Source organism: Phascolarctos cinereus, unplaced genomic scaffold (assembly GCF_003287225.1).
Source record: "Phascolarctos cinereus isolate Bilbo 61053 unplaced genomic scaffold, phaCin_HiC Scaffold_5;HRSCAF=322, whole genome shotgun sequence".
Classification (NCBI taxonomy): Eukaryota; Metazoa; Chordata; class Mammalia; order Diprotodontia; family Phascolarctidae; genus Phascolarctos; species Phascolarctos cinereus.
Window position 1 is genome coordinate 287,481,398 of NW_027555958.1, and position 16,856 is coordinate 287,498,253.

General features: G+C 49.6%; 2 protein-coding genes across 4 annotated transcripts in view; one reads left to right on the top strand and one right to left on the bottom strand.

Annotated features, from left to right (window-relative positions):
• Positions 1-224: 224 nt before the first annotated feature.
• RECQL5 (RecQ like helicase 5) overlaps positions 225-16,856 on the bottom strand; it is a 34,647-nt gene continuing 18,015 nt past the window's right edge. The window contains exons 9-20 of one of the 2 annotated variants that reach the window (XM_021002655.2): positions 6,091-6,309; positions 5,678-5,795; positions 4,995-5,031; positions 4,796-4,854; positions 4,633-4,706; positions 3,821-3,914; positions 3,381-3,509; positions 2,385-2,917; positions 2,053-2,128; positions 1,533-1,784; positions 1,152-1,221; positions 225-1,064 (exon numbers count right to left, since the gene is read on the bottom strand). In XM_021002655.2, coding sequence (XP_020858314.1) covers positions 961-1,064; positions 1,152-1,221; positions 1,533-1,784; positions 2,053-2,128; positions 2,385-2,917; positions 3,381-3,509; positions 3,821-3,914; positions 4,633-4,706; positions 4,796-4,854; positions 4,995-5,031; positions 5,678-5,795; positions 6,091-6,309 — 1,765 coding nt within the window. In that variant the 3' untranslated portion in view covers positions 225-960. Of the gene's footprint in view, positions 1,065-1,151; positions 1,222-1,527; positions 1,785-2,052; positions 2,129-2,384; positions 2,918-3,380; positions 3,510-3,820; positions 3,915-4,632; positions 4,707-4,795; positions 4,855-4,994; positions 5,032-5,677; positions 5,796-6,090; positions 6,310-16,856 lie in introns of both variants that reach the window. The other variant, XM_078155916.1, reaches the window with a different exon arrangement.
• Positions 9,402-16,607, top strand: SMIM5 (small integral membrane protein 5). 2 transcript variants are annotated; one of them, XM_021002661.2, is made up of 3 exons: positions 9,402-9,567; positions 14,728-14,883; positions 15,940-16,607. In XM_021002661.2, the coding sequence occupies exons 2-3, from the start codon at positions 14,757-14,759 to the stop codon at positions 16,047-16,049; spliced, it is 237 nt and encodes a 78-aa protein (XP_020858320.1). In that variant the 5' UTR covers positions 9,402-9,567; positions 14,728-14,756; the 3' UTR covers positions 16,050-16,607. The 2 variants fall into 2 exon arrangements, with proteins under 2 accessions (XP_020858320.1, XP_020858321.1); XM_021002662.1 differs by lacking the exon at positions 9,402-9,567 and adding an exon at positions 9,574-9,844.

Genomic DNA, 16,856 nt, shown 5'->3' on the forward strand with positions numbered 1-16,856 from the left:
TTGTGGCTGGGGCTGAGCTGCAGGCAGGAATTAGGCAGCACGTGCTCAGCTCAAGCAGCTAAATCCTGTATGCTCTTGGTGCCATCAGGGTGCAGGACCTACTTCCTGCTCATCCTTACCCAGGTCCAGCCCCAGGCCTGGTGTGGACAGATGGCAGAGAAAATAAAACCTCAAACAATCAAAGTGTCTCATCAATATGAATGAGAGGACTAGAACCAAGAACAGCCTGGAGTCTGGGGAGCAGAACTGAGCCCGACCAGAATAAAGAGTTTTATTCCAATTTGTAAACATTGGCCATCCTGGCCCTAGCAGATGGGTCTGGGACAAGTATGGCTTCTGAGAGGGTCCCAGGGTTTCATACATGTACCCTGGAGGCCAAGTTGGTAGATACAGCTTCAAGGGAGGTGGAGGAGATGAACGTAGAAACGTGGGAACACCAGACATACCACCAACATATTAAAAAGTACAGAGTGGAGGCATCCTCCAAATTCCCTCCTCCTCCTCCTGCAGGAAGCCCTCAGAGATAGCCCCTTCTTCTAGGGAGCCAACCAATAAAGCCCAGCCACAAGAATGAGGAAGCAGCAATTATGGATGAGACTTGTAGCTTTACATGTAGGAGGGTAGGGGCTGAGCTCTAGCCTCGGCCCTGAGGGATGGAGGTATTCACAACAGGCCCCCTAAAGTAAGGTTCTTGCATAGGCAGACCTGGAAGAGGGGGAAGCTCTTCCCTAGCAGCAGTAGCTGCAGCAAGATTCCCATCCTGATTCTGCCCCCAACCCCAATTCTCCAAAGCCATGAGCTCATGGTGCAGAGCTAGTGTCCCGTAAGCTGGCTTGGCACGGGGTGAAGTAAAGTCACTGGTGGCTTCTCGGGGCAGGAGCCAGGAAGGAGCCTGTGCTCTCAGCAGACACTGTGGCCTCTCCAGTGCGACACCAGTCCTCTCCTCCTCCCCAACATCAGCTATCTCTGACCTGGGTCAGGCAGGTCCAGCCAGTCACTTTCATTTTCACAGCTGGTCCGGCTTTGAAAAAACTGCTTGATGAGCTTCTGGGCCTCTTCTTTCACTGCAAATAGGAGTAAGGATAAGGCCCTGTTGTCTTCCCTCAAGGCGCTTCCCCTTAGTCCCCCAAAGCAAGGTCCAGGGCACTCACCACTCCCCCGTGGAGGCGTCTTCCGGGCCAACAAGTGCGAAAGGTGTCGGGCAAACCCCTTAAATAATTCCTGGGAAGTCCAAAGACAGAGAAGAAGGTAGTTAAGCTGTGTTATCTACCCAAACCACTTAGCAACTTCTCCTCTGGGGACAGCTCCCTGCATTTAGCCTGGTACGAGGGACAGACCTCAAGGAAGAGTAGCATCCCTTGCCATCCCTGACAATAATATTAATAATGCTAATTACCAACGGCAGGGGGAAGCTGCCCTACCCTCAGTGGCTGACTGTTTTCCATCTCCCTGTGCCTCTTGGTCCTAACCCCCAAGTGCTAAAAGGCAATCGACAATGGGTACTGGGGTAGGAAGGGGCTTACATACCCTACCTTGGAAGCAAACTTGCCATCCTTGTAGAAAGGGGTTAGGTACTTGACTACAATGTCTGCAGCTTCCTTCAGAGAAACACCAGGGGTCTTTGGTCTTGGGTCTAGAAGCCGATCAGGGCCTTGGTTCTCTATACTCTGGTCAAAACTCACATCTTTTTTGGAAGAGCTGCTGACCTTAGCCTCTGGTGGTATCAAGATGGAGGGTTTGGATGTGGGTCGAGGCCTCTTCTGAGTTTGGTCCTCTGGAATCCCCTGGGCATAACCACAGTGGACTTGTCAACTCTAGGTTCCATTTCCTCCCCAGCTAAGAATCAGACCTGAGCTAAGCTCTCCCTTGCTCCTCCAGGACAGAAGCACAACCAGCTTGGGGGCCTTAAATTACTTCTAAAGAGTTCTAGCAGACCCACCAAAGACCCTCCAGCTAGCTTCTAGCTTGGAATCAGGAAGCAGCCGACCCCTTCCCCCATGCTCCCTGCCCCAGCCTGTCTTGGGCAGGAAAGACCGAGTTCTAGAAAGATACCTGATGGGATCTGGACCGTTTCCGTGGCTGGGTGTCCTCTGGGGGGAGGGGCCGGACTTCACATCTGACCTTGAGACTGAGTGGGGAGGATGGGAAGAAGAAAGTAGGTGTCCTGGTCCTTTCCAGAAGTTCCTCCCTAAAGCTTAGCAGCCTCTGTTTAGGGCTGGGTAAAAGTTGCCCTCTCCTCCCACCCACTCCCAAGTAGCTCAAACCCAGTCACTGTGAGTAGCTTCATCCACTCTTCACTCCTGCTCAGGAAGTGAAGCTGAGTCTACTCTTAGTGTTTTTTGGAGGTCTCTAACCCCAGCCTTTGCTGTCCAGAGCCTGCTCACCTCGATTCCAGCTCTTCAGTGGTCTCTGCCTGGCTCAGGGCAGACAAATGCCTTAGGGCTCTGTCCTCCTCCATTATACTCTTTCCCAGGGCTAACTCTGGTTCTTGAGTCTCTTCAGGAGAGGGACCAAAGTCCACCATTTGCAAGGGCAATGGGCCAGGTAGGGGTAGGCTCTTTGCCCTTCGGTGGGAGAAGAAGCAGGTTATCTCCTGAGAATTCTTTGCTGCATCGGCCAGCAACTGCTGTTTCTTGCTGGCCTGAGACTTCATGACAGGCTGTTCCCCAGGGAATCTTTCAGCCTTCTTTTCAGGCAATGGTCCACTTCTCTCAAGGCCTCCTCCAAGAACTCTCTGCTCTGGGAAGGGGTCTGCCTTCTTTTCAGGCTGTGAGGTCTCTCTTGGGCCAGCCTGCTCTCCTTCTGGCCGAACAGGTGGCACGTGCTCCTCAGCCAGGGACCTCTGCCAGAGCTCAGCGGCTGTCTGGAAGGGCTCCGAGCCTGTCCGGAAGCCAGCTCCTTTCCGCTTTGGTTTGAACTAGGGAAAAAAGATGATGGAGGGGTCTTGACTAGATTCCCACCCAACCTGCTAGCTGGCCCCACCCGCCACGGCCCTATTAGGTTTTTCCCTTCTGGGGGAGAAGGAAACACTGTAGAAGAAGCAAGGAAAGAAGGCATCTCTGTGCCACTTCGGAAGCAGAGGCAGCACCTCTTGCAGGAATGGAATCCTTTCCTTACCAGGGCCCAAGGAATTAGGGTTGGAATGTCCCAAGAAAAAGACAGAGGCAGCTCAGAAGCTGATAAATAAGGTACCCTGGGATGCCTCAGCTGAGAATGGGTGATGTCAGGAGAAGGGGATGAATTTTTTCCTTTGTTAGCAAAGCATATGCTGAGTAGTCCCATAGACAGATCTGTTTCTGACTCAGCACTGTGAAGCCTATCAAAACCAGACGTGGCACCCTCTGCACCTCACTGTCCGTCCCCCTCACCCCCCAACTCACTGAATACACTTGAGAGGCTGGTCGGATGTCTTCTTCAGGCAGCACAGCCTGGGCCCCACAGTTCTGGTCCCCACCATCCCCAAAAGGGTAGAGTTTCCCATCGTTGGAGGCTTTGTGGATCTCCGCCACCTTGGGATCAAGAAAGCAGAGCTGAGCAGAGGACACCGCGAACCAATCCAATCTTCTTCTTGGAATCAAGGGGCCCAAAACCCCAGCTGATCTCTCAAGATGCCATCTGGTGGAGAGAGTGGTCTACATGGGCACTCTGCTCAAGCCCTGCTGCTCACAAGGCAGAGGTGATGTCAGCAAAGGACAGAGACGACCTTGTGAGGAGGGGGTTCCATCTGTCCGGGGGTTAGGGACCTCGAAGGGAGGCTCAGAGCTAAACCAGATATTCTTCCTCTTCCCCAGGGTCCCACTTCCTTCACTGAATTCCCTACCTTTTTCAACACACTGGCCTTGTACAGATTGGCCATCTTGGTACTTCGGAACGCCTCATACTCCAGCTCCACTGCACGGGCCTGCTGGTCAGTCCTGTGAGTGTGGACGTGTTAGGGAGCGTTGTGGCCAGCTCCCAAGTCCCCTTATAGCATAAATCCTGTTGGAACACTACCCCTAGGACTATGACCAGGAGAGGTCTCTACACTGGCCCCCTCCATCCTGAACCACGCCCTGCATATATGTGCAGCAGAGGGTCATGGCTAGTCCTTGAACTTCCTCTATAGAAGGTCACTGCTGGGTTGTCTACAGGTGAGGTCTCTAAAAGGCCTCCAGGCAAATGTAGAACAAAACAGGAGAGGGACAGAGGATGAAGCAAATGTCCTGAACACGGGCTGAGTAAATCTGGTATCTGGGACAGGCCAAAGGGGCAGGTGAGAATGGGAGATCCCAGGCAGGGCCCCCGCAGAGTCAGGGCATCCTTGGCTTCTTTTCTCTGCTCACAGGGCTGGCTCTTTCAAGTAGCCCAACTTTAGTCAAGGCCTCCCCCTAGTGGAGCAATTGGGAAATAAACATTACTTAGGATATTTTTCACAACTTGGTGGAAGTGGAGACAGCTTCACGGATTGGTGGCTGAGGAATCTGAGCCTGATGTGAATGGCTTTTTGGGGAGAGAACATGGTTAGTCCCTGGATACCACAGACTTAACATTTAGGAACATATGGCTTTCCTACCTTAACCTCCCTATAAGCTGAATATAAAGCACTACAGCAATAGTACAGGTGGCTATTATTCTTATTATTACGAACCCTACCTCTCTGTCGTACAAACTGTTTGTAGGTTGCTGCTCAGGGCCTCCTCCAACAGCTTCAAACAGTGTTCCCGAGCCTGATACCCAAGAACCAGGGGAAAGGGAGAGTCAGACAACTCCAGGCAGGTAGGTAGGGGAGCCCAGAAAGGCAGGCATATTTCCTTACCTTCACAGTAAGCCGGGGAATCTTCCTGCTGGAGGCCTCCTTCAGAGGACAGTCATCATCTGGAGAAGGAATGGATGGGTCTGGAGGAAACAGGCTCTCTTACCGTTGCCCATGACCCAAGCCCTGTGGTTCCTGGTCCTTCACAGCCTCTCCCCTGAGTTCCCTACTTACCCAGCTCTGGGGCCACTCACACACCCACCTGGGGGGATGAATTCCTCTTTCTTGGGTTCTTTACCCTATGGAAAGACACGGTGAGCAGATCAAGCCCTCCTGTACCCTTAGCCTAACAAGGGGCAGCTCCTAACCTGGCGACTGAAGAAGGGATGGGAGGTCAGAAGGGCAATAGGTTTCTCTTCGGGCTGAAGGTCATGCCCTGGGTGACTTAACCCTTTCAATTCTGGAAGGGAGAGGGGAAGGGTAGTCCTGATTGGCCGAGTGCCTCTGTGGCTGGCTCACCTTCTCCCAGGGGCCCCCACCACACTTCATTTAATTTCTCTTGACATCTACTTGGCAGCCATCTTGCTACCACAGAAATATCATCCACTGTCCCTTTCTTCCTATCTAGTTTGGAATCAAGTCAATACTATCTTGGTTACTGGAAAGGGTGTGTCAGTTGGCTCAATGGAGTCAAATGGTTCCATTCACTATCCCTGTAACTTTCTCAAACAAGACAGTCTTCCTTTAGCCACTGTTCCTCTATTAGAATGTAAACTCCCTGAAGGCAAGAACTGTATTCTCTTTTTAGTATTTATATCTCCAGTGCTTAGCACATAGTAAAAATGTTATTGCCTTCATTTCAGGGCAGTACCCTGTACTACCAAGTTAGGGTGACAAGAGCCAGTTAAGTGGGACCTTTCTCCACACCAAACCCCCAATCTTTACCTTCCGAAGGTTCATCTGAGTCCGATAGAAAAGGTTCCATTCTCGCTTCTGGGCTTCATCGTTGCCCTCGGCTCCATCATTGCCCTGGGTTCCACTGCTTCCCGAGTCCTCATCGTATCTGAACGTCAAGCTGGGAGTGAGAATCCCCAGTCCCAAGCTTGCTTCCTCCACCTTCCTCACACCAATCCTGTGGTCACCTGGCAAGGGTATCCCCCAACAAGCCAGTCCAAGGCCCAGGCTACTCACAGCAACACGAGACTGCAAGTACTGCCCAGCATGGTCAGTTACAAAGAGGACTGGAAGAACCCTGGCCTGGGCCACCAACACCAAGAAAAAAGGACGGAGCTCCCTCAACGTGGGCTAGGATAGTCCCCTTCTCCCTCCACTGCCTGAGGGCTACCAAGCTCCCTTACCTGCCAAAGCCGTCGTATCCCCTACGGCCACCCTCGTACAGCTCTGAGTCAGAGCCATTCCCACGAGAGCTTCTGATCTGTGTCTTACTCCAGCTGCTGCTGCTCTCCAAGGCATCCAGCTGCTTCCTAACAGCCCCAGGGTTCTTGCAGTGGTCACAGCCTTTGGAGCAAGGAGGGGGTGCATCCCCAAAGTACCTGGCAATGGCAGCATGGCGGCACCTGGAACAGGTATCAAAGGTAAAGATTGAGGAGAGGGGGGGAATCTGAGCTGTACCTCAGCAAGTCGAATGTCATATCGTGAAAGATATATGTGGAATCTAATGGGAAACCCCCTAGAGAAGGGTCATTTATGCATTTGAAAAATATGTATCGAGTACGCAAGCTACTATGAAGGGGAGCAAAGATTAATGAGACATCATTCCTGCCTTGCAAGGGTTTGTAATTTTGCACACAGAGGGCTCTAATACAAAGCAGTATAAAAGAAATGCCAAGGGACATTTTTTCAATGAAGTACCCAGGTAGGAAGGGCTGGGAGCAAAGTGCCAATGTATAGAGACTTGAGGAACTCAAAGTAACCCAGCCTTGGGGCTTTCTAGAAACACACAGCAAGGATATATGCCCAGGGATAACCTATACCATTTGCATTTTTCAGGAATGTGGGTTCTAAGAGCTTCAGTCCAATCCCACTAGGGCAAGGTCTGCATATGCCACTCCATTAAGTGTCACTCAAAGCAATAGAAACAAGTTAATTCAAAAACAATCAACTCTGGGGTGTGTGTGTGTGTGTGTTTGTTTAGGTAGTTTTGAACAGCTGCTTTACAAACACGTAAGTAAACTTTAGGGGCAGGGAAAAGGGGGCCTTCTGAATACCAGCAACACCCCTGGACTGCCTCCCTCTCCAAAACCTTTTACCATCTAAGGCCTTGACCCTACACCCCTTGGCTATCCTGCTGCAAACAGATAAAGGTTTCTTTAACTTCTGGAATAAGGCCCTATTTCCCCAACGGATCCTCAGATTCTGACTTAGGAATGGGGAGCCAATCTTTGGGACACACGCAGAGGCCTGGGAAAGGGGACATATACCCTGTCTTTCAAAAGAGCCACTGTTGAAAAACATTAATGCACTCTTAGGGGAGCTGGGAACTGGTCCTGACATTCTGGAAAGCAAGTGAACTATGGCCCAAAATGTTACGAAACTGTGCATACCCTTTCACCCAGGGATACCACTCTTAGGCCTATCCCCAAGGAGATTAAGGAAAGAGGAAAAGGATCCATATGGACAATACTATTCATTGCAGTTCTTTTTGTGGTGGCAAAGAACAGGAAATTAAGGGGTGCTCACTGACTGAAGAATGGCTGAACAAATTATGACATATGAATGTAATAGAATTCTATTGTGCCATAAGAAATGAGAAAAGGCACCGTTTAAGAGAATCCTGGGTGTTATGAACTGATGCAGACTGAAATGAGTAACGCCAGGGGAACAATTCATATAATAATGACAACACTGTAAACACAGACAACTTTAAAAAATTTCAGAACTCTGATTGATGCAATGATCAATCACAATTTCACAGAACTAATGATAAAACCTACTACCCATCTCCTGTCAGAGAGGTGACAGACTCTGGGAAGAAAACGAAACATTTGCTTTTTGGACGTGGCCAAAGCAGTAATTTTTCTTTCTTTCTTTTTTTTTTTCCCCAAAGGAGAAAGACAAGAAGGAGACAAAGCCAATTTTTGTTCACTGAAATTTTTTTTTAATAAAAAAGCCATTGTTGGACTTTAGGAATATAATTCTAGGCTATCACTTTGCTTCCAGACAATATAGTGATGAAGACAAAGAAGGGAGAACAGAGAGCTGCTAGGCTGCTGCTATGTGCATGGCTGTATATACTCCAGGTCTCTGCCCCATCACAGGTGAGAGTTTTCTGGACAGTGGGGTGACTATGCTGCTCTCTCTAGAGCCCTAGTGGCTGAGCGGTATTTCCACAAAGAAGCCTGTCTCCACCACTCCCATCACCACTGAGCTCTGACTCACTAGGGTTTTGTATTCAGAAAAAGGGTCCCTTTGACAGCTGGACGGAGTGGAGCCACGTTCAATTCCTCTCTTTAACCCGGGGATTGCTTGGCCTGCCACTGTGGCATGACAGCCAAATGTCAAAAGGCTCCATCCACTCAGTTCAAAAGGCCTCACCCTTGAGAGTGGGGGTGGGTGATGAGGACAAGGAGATAGGAATGTAGGACAGTGGGCCCCACTAGATACAATGGAAATTTCCTTAGCCCTGCTTAGACCTGAGAGAAAACCCCCCACAAAAACTGGTTTTTTGCTCTTGAATTCAGGGTTAGGGATAAGAAGAAGTCACTAGTAGCTTGGAGAAGCCACTAAGGATTCTAGGCCTGATCTGATAAAACCAAATAGAAAGGCCTCTGCTGGGCACTAATCCCTCTATTATTATGGTTACACACTATGGTAAGCTGCTGTTTCCAGTCAAGCTACCAAGGAAACTACCCATTTCTCTCCCATTGCAGGGACATTCTGAATCACAGCTCTATTTACCCATTTGAATAATCTTAGGGTTAGATGAAAATGTGGAGGTTATATTGTCCAGATTTTCACTCATGTCTTTTAATCCTGAGTGATCAGAAGGGCTAAAAGGAGGTCTTTCCCACAGATCCGTGAGGATAAACTGCTTTGGAGAAACAAGAAAACAGATTCAGTCTGGGTGGTCTCAGTGATCTGCTTACTCTCTAACCTTCTTACTTTCCTACAAGAGTGGCCTGAAAGGGAGGGGGGCAAGCTGGAGAAAGAAGGTAGGAAGAAGGGGGTCTGGCAAGAGATGGAGAACTAAAACCCGTCCCCAGGCGGAGCCTGTTGTCTTAGGTGGATTATTTCTTTTCCCACCCCCAATCTTAGGTGAAATCCCTTGGGTTGTCTTTAGCTAGAGAATTCTAGGAACTGCCTTGATCTAATCAGAGTAAAGCCATTCAAGTCAACATCCCCAAAATGGGCAGGCCCAGCCAGACCCCAGAACAGCTCACCAAAAAATGGGCAAGGGAAACAGTGAAGGAGAAGAGAGGGAGTTCTTCTCCCTCCCTCTCCCCCCCAACCCCTCCTTTCTTTTATTCCCCCCTCCCCCAACCCAGAAAGGCTGTGGATCCAAGTAAATGAAATGTAAAATCCAAATTATTTCTCCCAAGCTGTTAGACAAATTCCCAGCAAGTGTGAGATGCCTGTGCTGGGGGAGTAGCCACCACCAGCTGGCTCTGCCTCCTTCCCTCCCCCTTCCCCTGTAATCTGAAACTTCACATCTCCTGGACAACCAACAACAAAAAAGCCAAGGCAGAGAGAGCAGCTGGCTGTCAGCAGCAGAAAAGAGCTCCTCAGAGCGGATCTGAGGGAAATGCAGCTGAGAGAGAGAAGCCAGAGATGAAGTGAAGACGAGGCGGCAGAAAGGAGCTGGGGACTCTCCTGGGGTAAGGCTAGGCGGGCACGCTTCTCAGTCCTCAAAGGCATCCTGGGGAGAGGCAGTTACAACACAGAGCCAGGAGTTCGGCGGTGCTGACGGCAGGCTGGGGGTATGACAAGGTGCCCTTCAGAGAGGGAGAGTACGGGAGGCTGCCAAAGAATGTTGAGGATCAGTGCTACAGGGACACTTCAGACTATTCATCTAGTCCCACTAATGGCTCCAACTCCTGCGGATTAGAGGTCTCCTTTTTTTAGTTAACATCTTGAGTGCTGGCCTGGGAAAAGGTAAAAAGCTTGAAGCACTGCTTGGGAGGGATGATTCCTCCATTTTTCGACCCCCACTTTGCTTTGCTAAGGTACAGACAGGAGCAAGTCCTGGGATCAGCTCAGCCTCTGCAGGCCTCAGCTGGGATGCACGGAGGCAGGCAGATGGCTCCAAAGAGAACATCTGTGAGTTAGCTGAAGTTTCTCTAATATTTAGGAGAGCTCAGTATCAGTGGCGTGGTAAGCAGTCCCAACTGGAAAATCTGGAATGCAACAGCCCATTTGATTGCTGGAGCAACCCCCTTCTAAGGACCCAAAGTGCCTCTATCAACCAGAGCCCTTCCTTTCATTCCCCCAACTAGCGAGACGCCTAGCTTGGGCTGAAGGGCTGGCATTCACCAGGCGAGCTCCCCAGGAAGCCAGCTCTGCTTTTGGTGCTTAGCTATTCTTCCTCTCTTGTTCTGGCAGCAAGAATACCATATAGCCTCTTCCCTCTCCCCACAACCTGCACTCCAGTGCCTTAGAGGTACAGTGTTTGTGAGAGAAACCCAACTTTTCTGGCTTACTGCCAGGACTACTTTCTCATCTTCGGTGCCCCACCCTGGACACCACTCCCTTCACCCCACCCCCCACCCCCACTTCAGTTCTGGAAGATCACTGTAAGCCCTGGTTATCTCTGTTGGCACTGGAACTTGAGGACTTCACTCTGTAGCAAGGAGTGACCGGTATCTAGGATGAGGCTCAGGGAGAGAAGGAAGGGGCCTCAGGAACAGCCTGGACACAGGAGATTCAGGCTTTACGATAGTGACAGCTTGTGATATAGAGGCCTTGAAGTAGCACTCTCAGGCAACACAGAGGAATCCTAGCCTGAGAGCAAATCTCTTGGCTATAAGCCTTAATGAGTAAAGGCTGCATCCTCCCTAAGCCCTAGGAATGAACATACATGCATGCATACACACACAACACACACACACACACACACACACACACACACACACACACACACACACACACCCTTAACCTTAAATCTAAGTCTCTCTCTTCTGGTTCCTTTTTCCTCCAAAGCAATAGAGCTGTTTTCCAAAAGGAAAGAATAACAACAACAACTAGGGAAAAGTGGAGACCAAGGAAGAGGCCAAGTGTTCTTGGCACTGCTGAGGGAGTGGGATTTAGCCAAGGTTTCTTCCACCAGCAGTTGAGAAGAAAACTCCTGCAGCAATGGGGACCACGTGGCCAACTGAGGAAAACAGAGGCTCAGCCAGGGTTTCAGGAAGCCTGACAGGAAGGGACATGGGGTGCAGAGGACAAAAAAGCCGTATCTCTTTCCACCAAGATACTGCCACAGGGAAACTGAACTGAATATCTTTCTTGAGGGCTTCTGACTTCCCTGCATAAGGGTGGTTCCTAGTGGCTGAAGCCTGCTCCAGGGGAATCACTGGGATGCATAGCCCAGCTCTATCTCCAGAACAGCTCTGAGACAGAGACCTTACTCCTTAGCTTCTAATGCTGTGGGTGAGGAGCTGCTCCTGACTTTCCAGGAGTAGTAATGGAAGGAAATTTTGTCTCTCCTCTAACCTGAAAGACTATTGGAGCAAATGAGTAGGAACAGATGAGAATTCTAGTGTCCACTTCCTATTCCCAAGGCATAGTCAGGCAGCACGTAATGGGGACTGACTACTCCAGCATGTGCCAGGAATCTACGCTTTACATAATAACAACAACAATAATAATGGGTAGCCTAATGATGAAACCACTAAAAGCTGAGAGTTCTTCAAGCACTCAATCTCTCTCACTCACCTATTATACATGGAGTCTTTGGGAGAAGGGTTTGGTTTTGAGTTCTCAGGTTTGCAGAGTAGGAAACTGAGAAAGAAGGAAGCCACTGGACAGAGTGGCAAGCTGCCTGGCCCTGACAGAGGTCTCCAAGCTATCTCCCAAGGCATGCTGTGCCAGGGAGAAATGCTGCCCCAGGGGGCTGTCTCTCTGCCTTCCTGGCTCTCTGTCCCTCACTTTCCATTTCAGCCAGGGTAACACTGGCCTAACACTGGGTAACAGAACAGGAATGACCGTAGGAAGCTGAGCAGAATGGGGACACCTGAAGGACAGGAAAGGCCTGGGGTGAGACAGGCTGCTCTCACCACTTTCTCAAGGTGGCACTTGGGAGTCTGGACCACCAGCTTCACAGAAACTTACATTTCAATTGACTTGGCCTTTTCGCTCCTTCATTTTCTCCAGCTCAAATGTATCTGTGACCAGTACAGAGAGTTATGAAGATGCTGAGACAAAAGGAATTAAGAGAAATGCAGGGTCCTTGGGGTCCTGTAGGTATTTTCTTCCAAAGTTGCAGGATATGAGTGGTTCAAAGGAGAGAGACAGACAGACAGAGAGAGAAACACACATACACACACACACACACACACACAGAGAAGCCTGAAACAACTATTTCTGGCAGTTGTTCCAGCAGCTGGGAATACTTAGGGGCTCACTGAGGAGCACTGATCTGAGCACATGCCGCAGATGACAGTCACCTGATGGCTGCTTGTTACACTGCTGCGACCAGAGGCCAAGGGCATTAGTAACTGCTCTTTAAATAGCTTCCTAGAAACTAGGGACACAAGGACAGATATGGATGGATGCATGAACACACACACACACGCACGCTCACACTCTCTCTCTCTCTGACATCTACTTGGAGGCCCTCTTTCTTTCAGGGGGGGCAAGAACAAAGTGAGGGTCACTGGTTGGACTCCTTCAGCTTTCTTACAGATAATGGCTACCACAATTTGCCCCTGGTTTCAGCATTCCCATGGCAGTTTACTCTACTTAGCCATGAGCCAGTCAGTCCCGTGAGCAGACATCGGCACCAAGAGCTGCTTGGAGCTTCCTACTTTGTGCCTTTAGAAAGGAGGACTGATTCTACATCAAGGCAGGAGGCAGGGAGAGAAAGTTTCATACTCAGAAGGATCTGGGAGGCCAATCTTCACCTCTGCTTTAAGGAAAGCAAAATGGTTGTCTTATAGCACAGTAAGGTAAAGGATCTGCATGCCCTATGCCCTCAAGAACTTGAGCCGTGCTGCGCACAGAGCTTGAAGCCCTCTGGAGTAGGCTGCTGTCCATACAGAATTCCTCCTAGCGCCCAAAGTACAGCCCACTTGGCAGATCTCTTGGCACGGCAATCCAGGCATTTAAAGGCATTTTTGGACATATTCAAAGGCTAGGCTAATGATCATCTCTCCAGGGAGTGGCAATAAAGAGAGAAGAAGCATGAGCAAGGCTAGAGGGGGTCCACCATAGGGTATGGTGAAGGGGAAAGGTGGGCAGTCAGCATTTGCTCCCTAGCCAGATTATAGCCAGCATAGTCTTTAAGCTCTAATTCACAGCCAAGGACCCTAGAATGAGGGTTTTGGGGGACAAACAAGAAGACCAAGTAGGCTTGATCAACCGTGAGCAAGTATGGCTGAGGGAGTGGCATCAGATAACAAGCACCTCAAAGCCACAATCCTATTGACAGACACTTCAACCCTGTGCCAAGCAGAAACGAGATAAGCCAAAGAAACAGCAAGGTGCTGGCTCCTGTCACCCACTGCTCCTTGTCTATTCTTCTTCTCGGATCAGAGCACATTCTTTGGTGTAATGGGTCTGGTCAGGGTATTGGATTGGGATGGAGCTCTGTTCCCAGGCTCCCAACACGGTAGCACTGGTCTCCAAACGCCCCTTCCTTCCCACAGACCTTACTTCAGCTTTCTGGCTGGGCTCTGAAGATCGCCCCAGGCTCCTAGAGGCCACTATGAACAAGAACGAGCTTTAGCTGGTAGGGGTTGGGAGAGGCTAAGCAGCTATTTATCTGAGGTTGTTTTCCTCCACGTCAGACAAGAAAGGAGGACAGGCACTGGTCAAACCAGCCCCTGTAATTGAGGCTTGAAGGACTGGAATTCAAACCTCAATCCTAAGATAGAAGACTTCTTTGTGGCAGGCAGAAGGATAAGAGGTCATCTACCCCTTTCTTTTTGTGAGAGCACAGACTGTGAGGAAAGGTGACAGTGGGGTTCTCAGCAATGAGAACAGAAGAGCTGAGAGCTGCTGGAAGGCTGGGCAGAGCCATCTTGGCTCAGGTGCGCAAAGAGTCATGAGCCTGCCTTAGCCTTTTTTTCCCCAAAGGCTTAATCACTCTTCACGAGAGGGTCAACATTAACAGAATGCCTAAAAGAGCATGTTCTCGGGAGATCTGGATCCTTTTTCTCCCCACTGCTCCCAGGAATGATGGAATTCAATGATCCTACTTCTGGGGAAAGAATTTTACTCCTACTCCACTAATGGGACCAAGGGGAGAGAACCCAGTGCAGCTAATGCTAGGATGCTTAAGTGTGGTTTTGCCAGTCAGAGGCTACAAGGCAGAACCTACAAGTGGTGTCCACAGACAAAGGAATGCGACAGCAGTGTCCAGTTTGTAACCTGTGTTTACGATCATACCCATATCCTTGGACAACTATCAGGTTGCTTCAGTAACATGGCCTGACATTTATCCTCACCAACCAATCCCATCACTCGGGGCCCCCATTAGTGGAGAAGCAGTGGAATTCTTTCCCTAGAAGTAAACCTTTGGAAGTAGAAAAGGGAATGCTATCCATGGATGGATCACTGACTTTCATCACTCATGGGATAAATGTGAGGAGGGAAAGGGTCTAGATCTCCCAGCTAGGGAGGGGCTGAGCCAAGCAGCTAAGTGCCCCATCAACTCCCCATGTGACCCAGGAGGAAAAGGATCACTGAGACCAGACAAACTTGTTTTGTGAGTGAGATACGGGGCAGTCCGATGTGGAGAGTGGGTAGAAGGCAGGATCTCTGGTGCTTCCAAGTGGTGTGGAGGCACTGCGCTAACTCACTCCAGCCTCTGTCTTCCTCAGTTACAGTATAGAAGGAAGTGTGGTACAGCATGGCAACCCAGACCTTCCTGCAGGAGATGCATTCGATGGGCCAGAAGTTCCTCCTGAAGTTACGGCAGCTGCCTCAGGCCGAGCCTATTGAGATTGTAGCCTTCTCTGTCATCCTATTCTTCATTGGTAAGTTGGGGGACTTCATGTTTCTTCTGTATCCAGATCGGGATCGGGAAGGTGATAGCCCGCAAATGGGCAGAGCTCATGACCTAGCCCCAGGGTGGCACAATCTCTATTCTCTACCAAGGGTAGATTTCAGGGTGGAGGTTGCACAGTGATTTCTTTCAGGGCTGGATCTTCTAGAATGAAGTTAGCTCAGGGGAAACGAACTTGATAATCAAGCGGCAGGAGAGGTGAAGGAGGTCAGTTTGCCAGCAGTAGAGGAGTGGTAGTTTGGGGCAAGAGTCAGGAGCAGGGAGACAGCTCTAAGGAAAGAGTTCAGGGGTATATGGGAGGAGGAAAGGAGGTAGGAGGGATGTTAACAGGACAGATCTGGAACTAACTTTATTAGATTCTCCAACTTATGACTGGAGGAAATCAGGAGGATGGGGAGAAAATAAGCAGTTATACAGAGCCCACTGTGTGCCAGGCACTGGGTTGCGCTTTACAGATATTATCTCATTTGATCCTCACAACAACTCGTTATCATCCCTATTTTATAGTTTACAGTTGAGGAAATGGAGGCAAACAGGCTGAGTGACTTGCCCAGGGTCACACAGCTACTAAGGATCTGAGGACAAATTTGAACTCAGATCTTCCTGACTCCAAGCCCAATGCTCTATCCAATGTGTCATCCTTATGACATCTCACCCAGGCCCTTGAGGAGAGGCAGTACCCCCTCGGAAGCTTCTCTAGGAGCAGGAAACTCAAACAGAGATCTATTTGCCCTATGAAACATGAGCTATGCCTCACAGCTCTAGTGCGGAAATGAATGAATGCGTCAAAGAAATGTTCCTTAGGAGCCAGAGAATTCTGGCCTGGCCTGGCTCCAAGGACCTTGAACCAGACAGAGTCAAATTCCCTGCCTTGCCCTAGAGTGGCTTCCCCAAGTTTAGACTTTCCTTCCAGATGACTTGGGATGATCCGAGACTTGGCCAATTTCCCATGGTTTATCTTTTCAGAAAAATTAATTAATACAGATTTCCTCTTCTTTTCTCCCCTTCCCCCGTCCCTTTACCCTAGCTACTGTGCTGCTGCTATTGGCAATAGCCTGCAGCTGCTGCTGTACTCAATGCTGCTGCCCTGACCAGAGAAGCCGGAAGGTTCAGGTCCGGCCCATGACACCATCATGAGAGACAGGGTGAGGACAGAAGGAAAGCCAGAAAGGAGGCTGCCAAATCCTGCCAAGAGATTCCAGCCATGGCCCTGCAGCCCACAGCATTCAAGACAGGGTGCAGAAAGAGAGATCTGTTTTTCTGGGAGAACCTGGAACAGGCTGGACTGTGGCCACATAGGTAACTGGCCCTAGTTCTGGCTCTGAGACTGGGAACTGAGGCTTGACATGAAAAGTGAGAAGCCAGGAAGCTCAGATGAACCTTTTGGTGAACAAGAGATGCCAAAGATAAACCAACCGTGCCAGAGACTATGGACAAACTGTTTTTATTCCTTTCTTGGTCTGTGCCTTACCATAAAAAAAGGGAAGTAGGCCTGTTCCCAGGCCCCTGAGAAGGGCCATCTCATTCTTAGCCAGCTGCCATGAGAGGACTAAATTAATCTATGCCAAAGAAGTAGCCAGACTGTATGATAATTAGTATGCCCCAAAACCCATGTAAATGAGAAAATGCAATGAACCTTTATTCCAGAATGTGCTTTTTTCTTTCCAAGTAAAAGTGCCATTAAGGTACCAGTTACCCTGGAGTTTGGGGCCGGTTCATTAGTAGGGGAGGAGACTAACAGGCGTCAAGGGAGTGATTGGTACCTGCCTTCTCTATCCCTCCCCCATGCAAGTGCTCATGAAGGTCACCCAAACAGAAGTGACTTGCAGAGTAATGAGAAGAGCTGATGGAGAAACAGGCTGAGGGATGTAATGAATAAACGTGGAGAAATCTGTTAAACAGTAAAAAGGCAGCAAAACTCAGGTCAAATACAACAGAAGACAC